The sequence below is a fragment of the Cololabis saira genome, chromosome 14, assembly GCF_033807715.1.
Source record: "Cololabis saira isolate AMF1-May2022 chromosome 14, fColSai1.1, whole genome shotgun sequence".
Lineage (NCBI taxonomy): Eukaryota > Metazoa > Chordata > Actinopteri > Beloniformes > Belonidae > Cololabis > Cololabis saira.
This window is the reverse complement of record NC_084600.1, coordinates 5,849,375-5,869,705: the sequence shown is the minus strand read 5'-3', so window position 1 is coordinate 5,869,705 and position 20,331 is coordinate 5,849,375. Positions and strand designations below refer to the sequence as shown.

General features: G+C 42.4%; 1 protein-coding gene across 1 annotated transcript in view; it reads left to right on the top strand.

Moving 5' to 3' along the window:
• lars1b (leucyl-tRNA synthetase 1b) overlaps positions 1–16,450 on the top strand; it is a 49,394-nt gene extending 32,944 nt beyond the window's left edge. Inside the window, exons 27-32 of the mRNA XM_061739468.1 lie at positions 5,895–6,005; positions 6,132–6,242; positions 7,625–7,729; positions 8,571–8,666; positions 8,751–8,883; positions 15,572–16,450. Of these exons, the coding sequence (XP_061595452.1) occupies positions 5,895–6,005; positions 6,132–6,242; positions 7,625–7,729; positions 8,571–8,666; positions 8,751–8,883; positions 15,572–15,777 (762 nt within the window). The 3' untranslated portion in view covers positions 15,778–16,450. The remainder of the gene's footprint in view (positions 1–5,894; positions 6,006–6,131; positions 6,243–7,624; positions 7,730–8,570; positions 8,667–8,750; positions 8,884–15,571) is intronic.
• The last annotated feature ends 3,881 nt before the right edge of the window (positions 16,451–20,331 follow it).

Genomic DNA, 20,331 nt, shown 5'->3' with positions numbered 1-20,331 from the left:
CTTTCTGCAATCAATTTTTTTTTTATGGAGTCCAACACTTGTGTCTAAATGTGTTCATTAATCGCAGAAAAAGAAAAAAATGGAGTCCGCTATGTTTAGTTTAGTTTATTTAAAAGGGGACAAAACATGATTACACATGGTTAAATGTGCAATAAAATACATCTACACGAAAAAAAACATGGTTAGACACTTACGGAAGAGTATTAGGGCCATGCAAGAGGAAAACAAATTGAGAATGGAAGATTTTTTTTTAGTGTGCACTCCGAGAAAAAAGTAGAAATTTCGTGAATAAAGTCGAAATTTCGCCTTTTTTCTCCACATTTCAACTTTATTCACGAAATTTTGACTTTTTTCTCAACATTTAGACTTTTTTCTAAATTCTAAATTTTCGAAATTCTACTTCAACATTAATCTCGACATTTCAACTTTTTTCTCTAAAGCTTTGCTGACCGTAAAGAATCTCTGCAACTCTGCTCAATGCACAGGAATGTTGTAAAAACCTGCCTGTCTTGGGCTCAGATTGGAAGAAAAGCGGAGAGCTCCGCTCCCGGTGTGCAAATTCTCTCCCCTTTTTCTGGGTATAGAGCGCGTCATTTCTCAGAACAGCTGTCTACAGATTGCCCCTTTTTTGAGCAGTTTACACCAAACTTCGTAGAAACAGGTGTCACTAGGGGGATCCTCCTCTTGTGTGCACAAATTTCCCAGGATTCTAAAGACACGAGATTCTGGGAAAAGACACAAATTCTGAGAAAAGGACACCTGTTTTTGAGAAAAGGTGCAGGGGAGGGTAGTTGAAGTTTAAAAAAATGAAAGGTTGTTTCTTTTTCCTCCGATAAAATATACGTGAGGGAAACAATGGAAGAAAATGGATTGTAATCATGATAATAAATAAAAAGTGAGGGGTGTGGCCCCCAGGCCCTTTGAGAGTTTATAAGGAGGAAGACCCGATGAAAGATCTTAGGGTTGTCCATTCGAATGGTTAATTCTCCTGTGGTTGGTGCTAATTGTTTTTATGCAATAAAAACCTCTGCAGTATTGAACGGAACACCAGAACAATCTGACTCTTCGCATTTTTCTCCAGTCCAAATGGGAAAGGTGATTTACTTATAGAAACTTAGTTTATGTAGGGGGACCAGGATTTTCCACTACACTACTTCACGGATTTCACCTATCACGGGATCTTTTTGGAACGTAACCCCCGTGAAAAACCAGGGATTACTGTACATAACAAACTGTTAAGAGAGCACAAATCACACAATATCTATACACTATAGTACAGGATACATGTTCAAACACTTTCTATACAATCCAAAAAGAATAAGACATCACAACTTAACATTTGATCATAACATCCAAACATCACAACAGGCCCATCTTTTACTGTTGGCAGCTGACTGAGTTCATGAGCCACATTTTTAGTTATTTTGTAAAGGCCTTGTATGTTGTTATCAGTTTAACCTCCTGAGGTCCTGAGGTCCTGAGGTCCTGAGGTCCTGAGGTCCTGAGGTCCTGAGGTCCACGCACTCGCGGCCCCTCAGGAATGAAACGCTCCCCTCTGCCGGAGCCTGGAGCTCAGAGCCGTTTCTCCGGCTCATGAACTCTGCCGGAGCATCTGGGGCCAAATCAGCCAGTACTTTATAAATCACATGTAAATCTGCAAATATGTGAAGACTGTCCCAGTTTAAAAGACTGTATTTTGTTTTTAAATTGCACCGTGATTATAATGTGCAGTGATGTGCAGCTTTGGATGATGCGGCTGATTTTTGCCACACAATGGTTCAGAATAAGGATAAGAATTGTGAACAGATTAGACTTCAGCATCAAAAGTGTCTCAGTGGGGTCTCAGCTACTCTGCTGTCGATGTAAATTAGTACTTTTCTTTATTATATGGCCCTTATTTTTCTTTACTTAATGATTTACTTAGATTAGATGAACCTGTATTTTTTTTCAGTTTCTATCTCTGTTAAAAAGCAGAAGAAGCTGGTTGTTGTGTTTGTTTTATTGCATTTTCCCTGCAGTTGTTGCTCTTGCCGTCGTGCTCCAGCGACTCTCTGGCAGCATCTTTTTATCCCTTCAGATCCACTCGAGCTGCTCCGTCTGTGTTGTGCTCACAGCAGGAAAGTTGCTCTTTTGTCCGTTGACAGTTAAGAGTTCAATACGGAGCTGTAGGCAGTTGGGAGAAAAGCAAAACAGGTATCGACGAGATCTGAGATTATATCTCAGCCTTCCAGGCTGCTCTTATCGATCTGCTTTACAAATGTTTGGTTGCCATGGAGGTGGAACCTGAAGGTTGACGGGAAGACGGGAGGGAGAAGATGTTTGTATTTATGCGTTTCCTGATATAATGTATTTAATTAATGGCTTATATTTATCAACATTTCTGCTAAAACAGGAAGAGAGGAAGTTTGAGACAGCACCTTTATACACGTCCCATGAAACTGTGGATATGTTTATACATTTAAAAAGTGAGGAGAAAAATAAGCTGCATCTTTAGCTCAAGTAGCAATATGGCACCAAGATTTGAGTTATAAAACATTTCTTTGATGGCATTTACACGATTCTGTCTCATGGGCAAAATGATTAACAAGTGGCTTCATGTGGTTTTTATTTGTAGCAGGAATCAGGGTTCATACGTTTTGAAAAGACCTGGAACAGTCATGGAATTTGAAAATGTAATTTTCAAGGCCTGGAAAAGTTTTGGAAACATAAGTTCACCCCAAAAGTTTTGGAAAAGTCATGGAATTTATTTTTCTCACTTATGGAGCGGGGCTGCCAGTTATTAATTGCTGGTTCATTTTGTTAACTCTGAGCTTTGTTGGTTGGTTTGTTAGTTTGCTGGTGGTTTTGTTCTGAACACTTTTCTCTGTGACGCCGGGTCCCTCCGCCGATCACACAACTTTTGCGGTATGCGTTCATTTTTATGTCTAAAAATGATGCGCAGTGCCGACCCAATCAGAAACGGTACAGATATTTTGGGATTTTTTATATATATAAAAGAAATACATGACTTCACACAATACACGCGCTGGGTGACGCCTCCGCTCCGACGTCGTTGCTACGGCAACCCGTCAGATCAGTCAATGATGTGGCACAGTCTGAACAGAGCCAGATCCGATATGGACACTTGCTAAAAACAGTGTGGACAGTCAGCCCTGAAAATCGGATATGAGAAGGAATCAGATATGAATCAGATTTGCCTGCAGTCTGAACGCGGCCTTAATGATAACATTTAGTAATAACAGCCTATAAGGTAGATTTAAAATTGATCAATAAATATTTCTTATAGAAAAGTCTTGTGCGTTCTCACGCGTGACGTGCCGAGCATCTTGTGCATCATGCAGATCAGTTATTATTACAGTTATTACCGTTATATTCGATTACTATACAACATATACTACAACATAGTGCTGGTATATCAGTGTTAGTTTAAACAAAAGTTTATTTTGTATAAAACCATAATTGTCATTAGATCTCCACTGTGGTGACTTTTTACATAGTTTTATTCCTATATTTCTTTTTTTTTAAGGTTTTTTTTGGGCTCTAGTGGCCCTTTATTGGAGATGCAGACTGGAAAGGGGTAGAGAGAGAGAACGGGGAAGACACGCAGCAAAGGTGCGCGGGCTGGATTCGAACCCGCGACCGCTGCAGGAGGAGGACTGTAGCCTCAGTATATGGCCCGCTGCTTAACCCACTGCGCCACCGAGCGGCCCAATTATTCCTATATTTCATTCATACATTGATGTTTTAGAGCAGGGGTGTCAAATGTGCGGCCCATGAGAAGTTTCCAACACAAAAAAAAAACAAATGTTAATTTACTAAAAAGGAAGGCATAAATCATTGCCATGAATCGCAGCATATGATGTATAATATATAATATATTTCTTCTACAAATCCATCGTTATTCCACAAAGAGAGCAGTTTTTGAAATTTTTTTAGTTTTCTAGAATGCATTTGCCGATTTTATTTTTGGCCGCGTTCAGACTGCAGGCAAATCTGATTCATATCTGATTCCTTCTCATATCCGATTTTCAGGGCTGACTGTCCACACTGTTTTTAGCAAGTGTCCAAATCAGATCTGGCTCTGTTCAGACTGGGCCACATCATTGACTGATCTGACGGGTTGCCGTAGCAACGACGTCGGAGCGGAGGCGTCACCCAGCGCGTGTATTGTGTGAAGTCATGTATTTCTTTTATATATATAAAAAATCCCAAAATATCTGTACCCTTTCTGATTGGGTGGGCACTGCGCATCATTTTTAGACATAAAAATGAACGCATAGCCTACAGCAAAAGTTGTGTCTCGGCGGAGGGACCCGACGTACCAGCAAAATGAGAAACAGAGAAAGGTGTTCAGAACAAAACCACCAGCAAACTAACAAACCAACCAACAAAGCTCAGAGTTAACAAAACGAACCAGCAATGAATAACTGGCAGCCCCGCTCTTTAACCTCTCCTCCTGATGAGCTGACGGGCTGCAGGTTCAGGCTCACAGCGCGACTGAAGGCTGATTTATGGTTCTGCGTTAAACCGACGCAGAGCCTACGGCGTAGGGGACGCGGCGACACGCACCTACGTGGAAATGCGGTCTTTTTTTCTGCTATTAAAACATGATTTGTAATGTAAATTTGCAACACTCAAACTACAAATAATAGTTTTTGACGTGACATCAGAGATTGTACATGCTCTCTGTGAAAGGATGAGTAGCTCCACAACTGGAAATGGGCGGGTGGTTTGGAGCGTCTGGGACAGTCATATCCGATCTGAGTGTTTGGATGTTCAGACTGAGACGCATCTGCCCAAATGAGATATGGATCGGATATGAAACTACCTCCTGGAGGTGGTTTCCATCTGGTTTGCAAAAATCGGATCTCATGCGGTTTGGGACTGTTCAGACTTCAAAAGAGTCATCCAGTTTCAATCTGGATGGGCTAAAAATCGGATATTTGCCTGCAGTCTGAACGCAGCCTTTTTGTAGACGGTCGTTTATTTTTATTAACTGACTACTATTATATATTTTCGCAGGAAAAATATCACTGCTAAAAAACATGATAGAAGATATTTATTCTGAGAATTTTAGTTTTGAATACGAGGATAGTGACAAAGTAAAACAGTTAAAATAGAAGTGCTGACTTTTTCGGTACACTGGCGTAAATATTCCGTGCCAATTTTTAAAAATAAATACACTTAATTGTACTGGAAAATCTCTAAATCACAAAGAAACACCCCTGGATGTATTAAGAAAGATTTTAATTAAATTTCCTATAAAAAAGCGAAATATAAAAAAAACATACTTGTTTCTGTTTATCTTTGTAAAATGATATTAAAAGTATCTTACATAATTTAAAAAAAACGAGACATTTCAAGAAAAGATCCTGAAGAAATATATTTTACATAATTAGAGTGTAAACAAAGTGCATATTTCCTTTAAAATTAACTAAACTGATATTGGATTAGATAACAATAGTAAAAAAAAAAAAGAATTTGAAAAAAATATTTCGCACCGTTTTTGTTATTTTGATCATGCGGCCCGCGAGAAAAAAATTGGTCAAATCCGGCCCGCCAAGCAAAATGAGTTTAACGCCCCTGTTTTAGAGGGTCATGTATAGTCATGGAAACTTGCTGCCAAGTCATGGGAAAGTCATGGAAAAGTGTTGGTTAAAATGTGTCTGAAGCCTGAGGAATGTTCTTCACTAAACTACCGGAGTCAAATTCCTTGTTGGACAATTTTCGAACCTGGCCAATAAAGCTGATTCTGATTCTATCAGGGACCAATTTCCAGTGTTAAAGACCAAGGTTCACACCTTTTACAGGAGATCAAGCTGGTATCTGAACTACCGATGACTATGCTCCTGATAATATGGATGATAAATGTGAAGTCTTGTTCCTCTCAACAGAAGGGGGAGTCAAAGCCCCCGGCCAAGCCGTCCCACTGCAACATCTACGTGGCTAAGAGCTACCCGCCCTGGCAGCACAGCGCCCTGTCCCTGCTGGGCAAGCACTACAAGGTGAGACACGCCTGCTCACATTCCAGTGTCCTCATCGGCCACGTAAAGGTGCTGAGCTGTAGAACTCATCACTCCCTCTGAAGTGATGGTGATTGTCTCTGCCTGTTCCCCCCCCACTGTGAGCAGAGCAACGGCGGGACTCTTCCAGACAACAAGGTGATAGCCAGCGAGTTGGGGGCCATGCCCGAGCTGAAGAAATACATGAAGAGAGTCATGCCTTTCGTTGCCATGATCAAAGTAAGCTTTCCATTCTTTTCTTTTTCCTTGTTATGTGTCATTAGGGCCCGAGCACTGACAGTGCGAAGGCCCTGTTATATCTGTAGGAATTTTTTTTTTTTCGTTGCTATTTTTCCGATGAAAGGGCCTTTTTGCCCCCCTAAACGTGCCCCAAAAGTCACCAAATTTTTCACCAAGTCAGGCCTGGTGAAAAATGTGATATTTAATGGTTTGCATTAATGGGCGTGGCCTAATGGCTCAACAGCGCCCCCTAGAAAACTTTGTGCCTCAAGCCCCACGATACGGTTTGACGTACATGCACGAAAATCGCTACACACCTGTATCATGTCACAACTTAAAGAAAAGTCTCTTGATGCCATGGCCGAAACCCAACAGGAAGTCGGCCATTTTGAATTAATCGTGTAATTTTGGCGAAATTTATGCCATTCCTTCAGCCGTTAATACGGCCCGAACCGTAACGTGCACCCAGGTGTGTTATACATCAAAATGTGGTTTGGATCCTGCAACAACACGCATTACTTTTCTCTTTCAAAAACGTTACCGTGGCGACGATAGACGCCAAAAAGCGTGCCCCCACTTCATCTGATTGGTCCATATTTGATAGTTCCTACTTTCTGCCATAACTTTTGAATGGTTTGACATAAAGACTCGTGGGTGGTGTCATCGGAGTCGGTTTTCCTTGTATTTACTTTCTAAGAAGTGATTTGCACCACTTGTCCAAAGGGAGGCTTATCTTCTATGTTTGCACACGGCTCTATTTCTGGTTGTTCCTAAGTTTTCCCAGTTAATTTGAAAGGAATCCCGAGAGTTTGCATCTTGAAAAGCCTTTTCTACATTACTCTGTCAAACATGGAGGCCATTGTGATGAAGTGATTTGCACAGGTGTGGGAATGCACCTGCAACAGAATTCTTGCAGGGTTCAGCGTGTTCATTGATTGAATGCGAAACCCCTTTGTCAAGCTGCCGTCGCCTCCTGCTGTTTTCGTGTAACATTCATTCATTTTTCCCTCCATTTCTGAGTGTTTTGGTTCACACATTTTCTCCTGCTGCATTGCACACAAACATTATTACATTTTTATTGCATTGTGAAGTCTATTATTTCCAGCTGAGGTGTTCTTTTGATCCATAAGCAGTAGTTACCCCACACACACACACACACACACACATACACACACAGACACACAAAATTACATGATATTACAATTATTTTTGCCAGTTTTTGCTGGAAAAAGCATTTTTGGAGGCAGAATCAACATAATGAAGCTCCATATGAAGCGTTTTTATTTATTTTTGAGCTTCTGAATCATTTTCATTCCTGGTAAGTTTATATTATTTCTTAGTTTCAGTCACTCACTTGGATTATTGTGTTTTCTGTTTCTCAGGAGAACCTGGAGAAGAGCGGGCCCCGGGTCTTGGATCTGGAGCTGGAGTTTGACGAGCGGGCCGTCCTCCTGGAGAACCTGGTCTACCTAACCAACTCCCTGGAGGTGTGTAGAGCTCAGCGCTCGCCGGAGTCTACCTCACACCAGAAGGGGAAACAAACGTAGCAGAATAATGAGGATGTTTTAGTTTTGACACGAAACCAGCAAGTGGTAAACCCAACTTTTACACCATTAATGATGAAAACCTCTGTTTGACTGGGTTCTGCTTGTCTTTACAGAAATGTCAGACTTTAATATGCTGCTGCAACATCCCGGTGTGCTCAGAGATAAATCGGCCGTAAAGCTGAGTTCCAGCGCTTCCGCAAAAGGAGACGATGCTGAGCTCTGTTGTCAGTGGAGAAATCCCTTAATACTTTTGTCTGCACGAAAAGCTTAGGCATGTCGGGGAAATAAATCAAACCCAGAGTCCAGGATACTTTTGAGAAACCCGCACAGATTTAAACGCCCGCGAGGAGTTCTTGACACGGTGCACATCAAAGCAAAGGCCTGAATCTGATTCCCATGTTTCGGAAAAATCATGGTGAAAGACGAGCTTAGGAGAAAGACAGAGCGGATGCTGTTATTGTTAAGACTGACACGGGTAGAGGATGATGCTTTACTCGCCTGACAAGAACAGGATGACCAGCATGGTTTCTTTCTTTTGTTATATAAATGATCCGTGGACTTGTTTCCCTCTCATATCCAGTCCCGTTGCTCTTTCCCTGCCGTGTTATCTCGGGGAAAGCGTGACAGACTGGTGGAAAGCCGGATGCTAAGTCTGAGCTTACGGCTGAAGCCCGGTTAACCCCAGCAGCGCGTGCCGGCGGGCATACCAAGTACTAAACACCTCCGTACACACTTCTGCTGCTAAGTCCAACCCTAATTCTCTTATTTTCCTCTTCAACAGTTGGAGCAGATCGACGTCTTATTTGCATCCGAGGCGGACGACAAAGTGAAAGAAGACTGTTGCCCCGGGAAACCGTTCAGCGTTTTCAGATCAGAGGTAGAAATGTTTTTCCGGCTCTTCGTTGGTTGGCATGTTTGTCTGGTTTGTGGACGGGCGTCTCTTATTGTCGTCTCCCTCCAGCCCGGGGTCAGCGTGTCCCTGGTCAACCCGCAACCGTCCAACGGCCTGTTTTCTACGAAGGTTGACATCCGGCAGGGGGATAGCAGAGACAACATCGTCCGCCGGCTGGCCAAAGTCAACAGACTCATTAAAGGTCAGAACCGCTCTCCCAAGATAAAAAAAAAACATCCAAAAACTGCAGTTGGAAATGCAAATGGCTCATGTTGCAGCATCCCGGTGGCTCGGCCTGACTGGGAGCTGGTGGTGTGCACATCCTGCCGGGGGAATGTTTGCCCTTGTCGTCTCCACCATACTTTTGTATTCTTTGCCATTTGCCATCCTTGTTACTTGGGAAGGGAGAAGCTCCAGGGAGAATTTGCAAAGTGAGAAGTGAGTCTTAATCCATCCATCTGTTCACATCGGAGGACGGGTGGAGGGGAGGGGGGCCTAAGCCAGGAGGTATCACCTCTCCACCGGGTCCTGGGTCTTCCCCGGGGCCTCATGGCCACATCCCCCCGAGGGAGGTGTCCAGGGGGCGTCCAAACCACCTCGGCCATGTGGAGGGATGGGGACTCTGCTCCGAGTTCATTCTGATTCAGACGACTTTATTAGTCCCTTTGGGAAGTTCCCTCTGGGAAACTGACATCTCCATCTCACTCACTCAGCACTGTCGTATACAGTAATCCCTCGCTATAACGCGGTTCACTTTTCATGGACTCACTGCTTCACGGATTTGCATCGTGCATCGTGTTCTGCATTCTGATTGGCTAATCAGTTTCCACGCTTCTTCACTTCCTGTGTAAATAACGTTGGTTGCTTAGCAACAAGCTGAGAACGGCCGATGAGCTTCAGCAGCAGCTCAAGAACGGGAGCCTATGATGAATCGTTCATTACAGTCTCAGATATAATCCATGTCGGTTTATAAGAATCTTTTTGCCCAGAAGAAAAAAGAGTTACAACAACGACCCATAACTATTTTCTTCTCTGGAAAAAACACTCCTGCACCGCAGCTTTAGGAGAATAAGACGCTACAGAGCGAGTCAGGATGCAGCGGTACAGTCAGAAGAGCAGTGAAGTCACAATTTGTCCTACTGTACTTATTGTATTTTTTTTTTTTTCCATAATCCTTTTTCATTTTCTCCCGTTCAAATCCAATTACTCGGGTCGTGGCGGGGCTGATCTCCGCAATTTGAAGCCTTGTATAATAATTGTAAAAAAAAAAAAAAAAAGGTTGCTACTTCGCGGATTTCACTTATCAAGGGTTCATTTTGGAACGAAACCCCAAGAAAAACGAGGGATTACTGTACAACACCCCAAAAACCAAACACCCATATAAAAGATAAAAAGATGCCACAAATAGAATTTTATATATAGAAAAGAAATAAATGTTATGAAAATATTGCACAAAGTTAGTGCACAATCCGGTTTGTTGTTGACTGACTGACAGACTGACCCCCCTAAAGTCCCTCTGTGCTTCTCCTGCTGCTGATGACGGTGTGCAGAGGCTGGTATTGGCATTGAGTTGGTCCCGGATGACTGAGATTCTCACCCCCTCTGTAAGGGAGAGCCCAGACACCCTGCAGGGGAAACTAAGGCACAGTACCAATCCCCCCACTAGTCCTACTTTTCATCCCTACCCCTAAATTTTGTGCGTTCCTGTGAGGGTAGTGGTGTCTCAATTCCTCTTTTCACCTAGGGGGAGTGTGCTTATGTAGGGCTAGTGGTTATGAATTTGGCCCTTCAGAGCGAGGGTTTTCAGATGCTGACTAGGTGAACTAGGGCCAGAAAAATTTCCCAGAATGCTTTTCTTTGTCATTTGCGGACTGAATCAAAAAACAGCGGCCATTTCTTATTTTTTAGTGAATAAAATCAATATTTTGAGTTAGTTTCTGCATAAAAATGCATTTTGATTACATTTCTAGTGAGAAATATATATTTTACTTTCATAATATTCACTCAGTGAATGTACATAATCACTCGTTTGCCCGTTGTTGCGAAGTCTTTTTCAAACCTCACTGGAATAAAGGCTGATTTATGGTTCCGCGCGCGCCGTACGCCGTACCCTACGCCGTACCCTACGCCGTACCCTACGCCGTACGCCGTACCCTACGCCGTAGGTTCTGCGCCGATTTAACGCGGAACCATAAATCAGCTCCCGAGCCGGCAGGCATCTTCATCCTGAAATTTTCTGAAAAAATTTCTTAACAGGCGTAGCTACAACTGTTAGATTTCATCTATTAAACCAACATTTATTTTCCTAAATGATTTATTTCAGCCAGCGGTAATTCTCCACAGAGCTGCAGGTTTCTCCCCGGGACGACGGCGCAGGTTGACCTGGCGATCACGTCTGTACTCCGGCCGTGAGCTGCTGCTGCTGCTGCTGCTGCTCCGAGCCGGCAGCATCGGATGAAATTCTTAACAGGCGTTATTTGGATAAACTGAGCCCAGGTTGGGGATCTTAACGGTTACTTTTACGCCTGAAAAAATATTAAAACTTAATAAAGTGGCATATTAACAGCGCTACAGCTGAAATTAAGACAGCTTTTAGCTCTCAGCTTGACGTATGTGCAAACGTAACTACACAGTCGCTTACGTACCCGAACGTAAACCACGCAGTGAAGTAGCACGCAAAATTTAGGGGTGGTGCTGAAAAGTAGGGGTAGTGGGAGTATTGGGACAGACCTGGGAAGATTACAAGGGCCCTAAAATGGCCCTAAAGTGGGTTCTTTTTAGGGCTAGTGGTAGTGAGGGAGGGCTAGTGGTAGAAAGTAGGGGTGTATTGGGATTGGCCCCTAATTTCAGCTGCTTGTGTCCACGATCTTATTCTTCCGGTCACCACCCACAGCTCATGACCATAGGTGAGGGTGGGACCGTAAACCCAAAGCCTCGGCCTGTGGTCCAGCCCTCTCTTCCCCTCCAGCTCCTCCGCCCGAGGCAGCACTCGTTCCCTGCTCGGGGAGAACCTTCCAGGGCTGAGAACCACGGCCTGAGATCTAGAGCTGCTGATATTCATCTGCTTCACACTCGGCTCTGAACCGCTCCAAGGCTGTTCAATATCTGAGACTGATGCTGCTGAAGTAGAACGGCCCTTTTATCCAGGAAATGTGCCCCAAACTTGGAGGGTTTGGGTGCACTTTTGTTGGAAGAAGCATATTTAGATTTCAGATTTAAGCACAGTTCAGATAATGTTTAAACAAAATCTGTCCACCTAGACCAGGGGTCGGCAACCCGCGGCTCTAGAGCCGCATACGGCTCTCTAGCGCCGCCCTAGTGGCTCCTGGAGCTTTTTCAAAAATGTTTGACCTTTTTTTTCCTTTTCTCTTTTTTTTCTTTTTTCCTTTTTTAATCTCGACATTTTGACTTTTTTCTCGACAGTTCGACTTTTTTCTCGAAATTGTACTTCAACATTAATCTCAACATTTCGACTTTTTTCGCCATTTGCCTTCATTCTAAGGCTAATACAAGACTTTTCATTTTTTGCGGCTGCAGACATATTTGTTTTTTTGTGTTTTTGGTCCAATATGGCTCTAAAACATTTTGGGTTGCTGACCCCTGACCTAGACCAAGAAACTGTGGTCTAATCTGATCCAGGTAGAACCACTAAACCTACACAGACACCAGCTGCTCAACGTAGGCACACCAAGAATTAACATTTAAAAAAAAAGAATAGCTGGAAAGCGCATTGTTGAAATGAAGTTTATTCTTGAAAATAAGGAATCAGCATTTAACAACAAATGAGGGAAAGTTTGTGGTGTTAGTTTGAGCCAGTGGGGGATGTTTCCATCCTGACTGTCACGAGGAGGAAAAGAGCGAGAGAGCGTCCAGCATCATCTTCATCAAATGAAAGGGGGCGAGCCGGCCGGAGCTGCTGCTCCGTCAGGGAGTCGGTCTGAACCAGCGGAGCTGCTGCTCCGTCAGGGAGTCGGTCTGAACCAGCTCTCAGGTTGGAGAAGAAAAGTAACGAGCTTTCAGGAGTGGAGTGACCCAGTTTTCTTTGCAGCTTCTCATCTCTGTCAATCGCCTGTGGATGACGTCTCTTCTCTTCTCATTTCATTTCCACCCTCAGTGCTCTCTCTCTCTCTTTTTCTTTTTCTTTTTGTATTTCTGTATGTTTTATTCTGTAAAGCACTTTGGCTCACCTAGAGGTGTAGAGGGCTATAGAAATAAAGTACATTTACATTTTCTCTCCCTCGCTCGTTCTTTCTTTATCTCTTATTTTTTTCTTTCTCTCGTTCTTTTGTTCTCTCTTTCATTCGTTCTTTCGTTCTCTCTTTCTTTATATTCATTCTTTCGTTCTCTTGTTCTTTTGTTCTTTTGTTCTTTCGTTCTCTCGTTCTTTCGTTCTCTCGTTCATTCTTTATATTCGTTCTTTCGTTCTCTCTTTTGTTCTCTTGTTCTTTCGTTCTCTCTCTTTCGTTCTCTCATTCTGTTGTTCTCTTGTTCTCTCTTTCTTTATATTTGTTCTTTCGTTCTCTCTTTCTCTCTTTCTAGTCTTCGCAACTATAACCAGAAACTGAAGAATGCAAGACAATCGTATTTTTCAGAGATTATCAATAGAAACAGTAATAATACTCGCGCATTGTTTTCTGTGGTAGAAAGACTGACAAACCCTGCAGCCTCAATCCCACTTGAACTGATATCAAAAAAGACCTGTAACGACTTTGCTGACTTTTTCACAAACAAAATATTACAGATAAGACAAACAATGTGCTCCACCTAAGGAATGATAACACTCTGGCCTTCCTATCTTGTAGTAAAGCTTGGACAGTTCAGCATATTAGATAATACAACCCTAACGGAAACAGTTTCAAAATTAAAGCCCACAACATGCTGTCTTGATATTCTGCCTTCAAACTTTTTTAAAACAGTTTTTGACTGCATAGCGCCGGATGTATTGCAGATAATAAATACTTCTCTTCAAACAGGCCAGTTTCCCCAGGCCTTGAAAACTGCAGTAATAAAACCTCTTCTAAAAAAATCTAATCTGGATGCTACAACACTTAGTAACTATAGGCCAATATCAAATCTGCCATTTTTAGGGAAAATCATTGAAAAGGTGGTCTTCCAGCAAATCCATGCTTTTATGATGCAAAACAACCTCTTTAATGTATTTCAGTCTGGATTTCGGCCTCACCACAGCACTGAGACTGTACTCATCAAAGTCTTAAATGATATTCATCTGAATAATGATGCAGGTAAATCCTCTGTCCTGGTATTATTGGATCTGAGTGCTGCATTCGACACAGTTGATCATAACATTCTTCTCAGCAGATTGGAAAAGTGGGTGGGACTTACCGGCACTGTGCTTCAATGGTTTAAATCTTACTTACAAGATAGGGCCTTTTTTGTGTCAATAGGAAACCATGAGTCTGAGAGAACCAAGATCACATGTGAGGTTCCTCAAGGGTCTATACTCGGACCGCTTCTATTCAACATCTATATGCTACCCCTAGCTCAGATTATGGAACATCACAACATTTCCTACCATACTTATGCGGATGACACACAGCTTTATATTTCAGTGTCACCACATGACTACAGTCCTCTACTCTCATTGAGTAACTGTATTCACCAAATCAATGAGTGGATGTGCCAGAATTTTCTCCAGCTAAATGCAGAAAAGACAGAGGTGATCATTTTTGGCCCTAAAAATGAAAGGGAAAAGATCAGCGCTCACCTTGGCTCCATGTCATTGACAGCTACGAATCAAGCCAGAAATCTGGGTGTAATTATTGACTCAGACCTGAACTTTAACAGCCATCTAAAGTTTATCACCAAATCTGCCTATTACCACCTAAAAAACATTGCTAGAATTAAGGGTATTCTGTCTAAACAAGACATGGAAAAACTTATTCATGCATTCATTTTCAGTAGGTTGGATTATTGCAATGGCATCTTTACAGGCCTTAACAAGAAATCTATCAGGCAGCTGCAGCTGATCCAGAACGCTGCCGCCAGAGTCCTTACAAACACCAGGAAACTGGACCACATTACACCAGTCATGAAATCACTACACTGACTTCCAGTGAGTCAAAGGATAGAGTTTAAAATCTTACTGCTGGTCTACAAAGACCTGAATGGTCTTGGACCAAAATACATGGTTGATCTGTTAGTTCCTATGAAGCTCCCAGACCCCTGAGGTTCACCTGGATCTGTTAGTTCCTATGAAGCTCCCAGACCCCTTAGGTCTTCTGGATCTGGTTTGTTGTGTGTCCCAAGAACAAGAACCAAGCAAGGTTCAGCAGCGTTCAGTTATTCTGCTCCTCACCGGTGGAACAAACTTCCTGTAGACCTGAGGTCTGCTCCAACTGTAGATCCTTTAAATCAGGATAAAAACATTACTGAAGTGTACTCTTAAATTAAACCTGCTGTACTCTACTCTACTGCCCTTATTTTTTTTAACAGCTTGTGCTTTTTATTATTTTACTTCTTTTCTTATTCTTACCCATTTGTTATTATGTCTTGCCGCTTTTAATGTCAATGTAAAGCACTTTGAATTACCTTGTGTTGAATTGTGCTATATAAATAAATTTGCCTTGCCTTTCTTTCGTTCTTTTGTTCTCTCGTTCTCTCCTTTCGTTCGTTCTCTCTTTTATTCTCTTTCTTTCTTTCTCTCGTTCTTTCTTTCTCTCTTTCTCATTCTTTTTTCTCTCTTTCTCTCGTTCTTTCTTTATCTCTTCTGTATTTCTTCTTTTCTTCTCCTTTTCTCCTAACATTTTCTCTCCATTCCTCCCTGCATCCTTGTTTCTTCATCCTGTCTTCCTCCATCTCCTCTCTGGGACTGTTTCTGGTTGTTTTTGAGTGTTTAGTTTTAGCGTGACCTTTGTCTCCTCCCCCCCCAGACCTGTCCCGGGTGAAGCTGATGCGGTACGAGGACCCGGTCCTGGGGCCTCGCCGGGTGCCCGTCCTGGGCCAGGAGGAGCTCGGCAAGCTGCCCATCTCCAGCAAATCAGTATTCAGCGTAAACCTGCAGGAGAAGAAGGTCAGTCTGGCTGACAACGGGCTCAGCGCCGACATCGGGGACACGCTGGTCTATCTCCTCCAGTAGAGCCGACACGCCGGAGAAACTCAGCTGTGGAGGCTTCACGTCCTCCATGGCATGTTAGAGGTCATATTATCTAGTCAAATTCATCCCCCTGTACATGAACCTAGAGGGCAGGAAAAGTTCTCACCTCAAGAAATCCTGAAGCCAGAAGAATCCAAACCTCAGCTCCGAACTGCTATTCAACAGTTTTCAGTCCCTCTGATACGATTTAGTGTTTAAGGGATTGGTACATGAAATATTACAAAAGGTTTTGTCTCTTGAGAGCTAAAGATGAGGAAAAGAGCAGGATTTGTCACCCGCTCTTCAACACCTGAACGCAGCTTTCAAGTGTCCAACAGTTTGATGAGTTTTGCAGTGTAGTCTGCACTTTCCTTCCTCTCTGCAATGATGGATAATAAATAAGAAATTATAGCGGTTCTGAATCTATAAAGCATCATTTCATATTTGTCGCCGGACACCCACTTGTTTTGTGGATGTGTTGTGAGAGCGACCTGCATCCTGCTGACTGGCTGATGTTTTCATATAGATGGTAATGTGTCTGCTGAGTTGGTTTTGTACTTCAGGTGAGGCATATTGTTCTCTCGTGTCCTGTCGGCCCGCCGGACGGCTTTCCAATTTCCTGGCTGTCAATCATGTTTGACTGGCTTTTCTAAATAAATAAAACATGAAACTTAAAGGTTTGGTCTTTTCTCTCACAGCTCAGATATGTCTTTCCTTGGGGCCCGTGGGCCACACCTGTCCCTCACGCTCACGCCGGCTCGTGCTGCAGCCGACCCGTGACCTTTGGGCCGCTCCTGGCCCACACATGAAACATGTTTCTACTCGGTTATTGACAGCCATTTGTTGTCCGTAAGTTAGTTGTGCGCTGCGTCCCCCGGCTGCCCCAGTCCGGTGGACGTAAGAGGAGATGGCGGCGCAGACTGATTCCCAACGGTGTTCAGACCGAGTCACGGCTGCCAGATTGAAACCTCCACACATTTAATCCAGTGCTAGGGCGCCGTCGCCATTAAAATTACAGGAAAAAATATAGACACAGTACACATAAATTACGTAATAAGTAATTATCACATCTGTGCAATCATAAAATGTGTCTGACTTTTAATTTTTCCAGCCTTCCCATCCCATACTGTGTTTATTCTAGGGTGGGACGATACGGGTAACTCACGATCCAATACTGTAGTGATATGTGGCCCACGATGATATCACAATACACGATATCTACGATATTCAATATATTGTAAGAAATTTCATCACGATATATGTGACTGAAAAAAAAAAATACCCATAAAAAGGAAAACGTCTGTAGTTATGCATTTATTCAATGCCAAAACTTCATACAATGTACAAAGAAAGTGCATTTGTATATTTCCTCACTACCTCCTAGTCTTGTAAATGTAAACTCTGTACAGCTGGACAAATTAAAGTGCATGAAAAACAGTGCGGTGACAACCACGTAATTCCATTATGTGTGTTGTAATAAAATATCGATATTTGCCGTCAGTTTATTGATTATTTATTGCGACAGAGAACGCAACAATATATTGTAATATCGATTTTTTTTTTTCCCCCACCACTAGTTTATTCAGTTTTTTGTGCAGACTGAAACACATAGGTTTCAATGGCGAGGGGCGCGGCCAAATGCGTGTGTATTGTATGTTCTTAAACTTTTCTTCCGTGTGACTTCCTGCTGGTCTCTAATTGGTTACTCAAAGACTCTCCTCCGGGCACAACTCTCTGTGCCCGTGGCCAATCAGCGTGTTTTCTGTCATTCTTCATCCAATCTGACTGATTCATGAGCTGTCAATCAAAGTCACACCCCTGACAGTGTAGACGCGCGACTGTATCTGTCACTCGCTACAAACGGAGTCACAACGACAACACAGGAGACAATGGCAGCAGAAAAACTACATTCGGTTGTTTCATCATAATTTCACGAGGCGTTCGCCGGAGGAAAAGAAGCTGATTAAGGAGTTTGGACCAACCAGACCTAAAAATCCAGCAGCAGGCAAGTGACCGTGCACGGAGTTACACTCCGTCCACGCCCCCCCCAAAATGTTTTATCACCAGCCGCCACTGATCTAATCCATAACAATGTTGGGCTAGTTCTCAGTTCCAATGGGCATTCATCAGGTTGCCAGGCAACCACTCTGTTTTGACTCCTGGTCATGAATATAATCTTTTGAGGGACAATAATTCCCGACTGGAGGGCGAACAAGTGCACATCGCTCCGTCAGCCTGGAGGTAAGTACATCGCTGCCAGCAGGTATTTTCAGACATGACAACATGACACGCGTTGCAGCTCGACATCAAAAGGTTGATGAATTTGTTGAGGTTCAAAAATGTCAGCAGCACACGAGTATTGTGTTTGAAGGTGACGCATCAAGGATTTCTGTCAACCACCGCAGCAACTTTACCTGCTATTTTCACAAAATCTTTGGAGCAGGAGGTTTTTTTGTTGCTTATCTCCGACATCAATCCTTCAGTCTCCTTTGTGGACTAAAACTGCAAACCCTTTTCTAACAAAAAGTTGACATGATTTGTAAAATGCAAATTAAAACAGAACTCAAGGATATTTTTTAGATTTCCTAAACCCAGATTTTGTAACCAAAAATAAAGAAATAAATACATTACTGTAATTATGAAAACTGTGCCTTATTTTGGCATCAAATATTGATTTTCTGGCAGTGTCCAAGCACACAGAGATTCCTCCATGTTTTCAGAACCCTTTGATATTATACATTATGGGCCTGATTTACTAAAGGTTTGCGTGCGTAAAAACGTGTGCAAACTTGACATCACCCGCAAACCAATGTGCAAGCTGATCTACTAACAGCGTGCAAAGAGGACTGCGTCTCTCAAATGAGCAAAATAGCACACGCTGTTCATTTAGTACTTTTGCCCTGATGAATAATCAATATGGGGCGTAACCGCCAGAAATCCTAAATACTGGGAGGGGAAAATGCAAATAAGTTCATTTACCAAACGCAATGAGATTTACCAAGCCTAAAAGTTATTGCGGGGATTGTGATTGCGTCTGTACTTAATACGTTGGAAAGGAAGGTGCTAATCTGCCCAGCATTACGCACCGATGGCTGCTGTTATTGTGGCAAGGAGGCGACATCGCCAAAATCAAAGAATAGCAGAGAGAGAGTCTTTCGGACTCGTGTAAATTTGTTTGGAATGAATGAAAATCAGATAGTTGAAACATATCGACTATCTAGCGATTCCATCTTGGAGCTGTTGAATGAGTTAAGGGCTGATTTGAGGACTGGGGTGGGGATGGCTCAACTTGTGGTGAGGATTCTCCACATGCGAAAGGAGAAATATTTTATTTGAATGTTAAATCGAGTATTATTCAGCAAAAGGTTGCCACAGGAGGCACATTAATTTTTTTATTTGTGATAATAAATAAATCACGTGTTTTCATGGAGAAAAAAGTGTTTCTTATTGTGCGCCTGTTCTGCAGTTGTCATACCCCGGTGTTGTGCCGTATTCAGCACCCCTGCCGTGAAAAGCACCCCCTCGTCTGACAAAAATTATATTCTCATTCCGTGTCATGTTCTGTTTAGCGTCCAGTTTTGTGTTAATGATTCATGTTTAAATGCGCTCATGGATTCCACAATAGTCATACTTTCCCACAATCACAGTCACAGATAACAAAAATCGGGTAAATGGTTATTGATGTCATTAATTAATAGCCTGCTTACTGTGTTGTCTTCCATAATATTTGTAAATATATATAATATAAACTCCTAAGTATGTGTTTGTGTGAGTGTGTATAAATATATTGAAGTGTCAGTGTGTTTTTTTTTCTTGGTCTACTTATTGAATATACGAGGGGGTGCTTTTCACGGCAGGGGTGCTGAATACGGCACAACAATTTGCCTCTTCCACTAATATCTCTAACTCCATCTCGTCAAATTTCATTTTGCGCTCGCAAACCGTAAGACGCGCAACACCTCATTTAAATACTGCTGTTTGCACCTATTATCAATTGCGCACGCAATCTTAGTTGATCACCCGCAAAACACACAACAACAGCACGCGCAAACTTTTTCAGTGCACACGCAATTTAGTACTCTTTATTTAGGATCTTAGTAAATCGGGCCCTATGTGCTGTAGATGGTGCGATATTCAGTCTTTGTGATGCTGAGGAACATTAGGATGAAATTGTTTTAAAATACAAAAACTAAATATTCATGTTTCCAGTCTTCCGTGTCTTGCGTCCTCACTCTCTTTTTAAACACGCAGCCATCAAATTCAAAATTCACTTGTTTAGATAAAATGGTTCAAGTGTCTCATTTTCAATATTTGCTATTTGGGAATCAAATATAGATGTATGAGTTTTGTAAATCTTAATAGTTAACCCAGCAGCCTTTTTTATTCTGGAATTGAAGTTGTAACATTTTTGTCAGGAAAAATGGGAAATTATATTTCACTTGGAAATGGCTTTTGTGGGAAAAGACCTATTAAATGTTCTTTAATGTGTTCTTTCCAACTAGGTGAATAACTGGTCTGACACTGACCCCGGTCTGACTCTGTGGAGTGTCTAAGTTA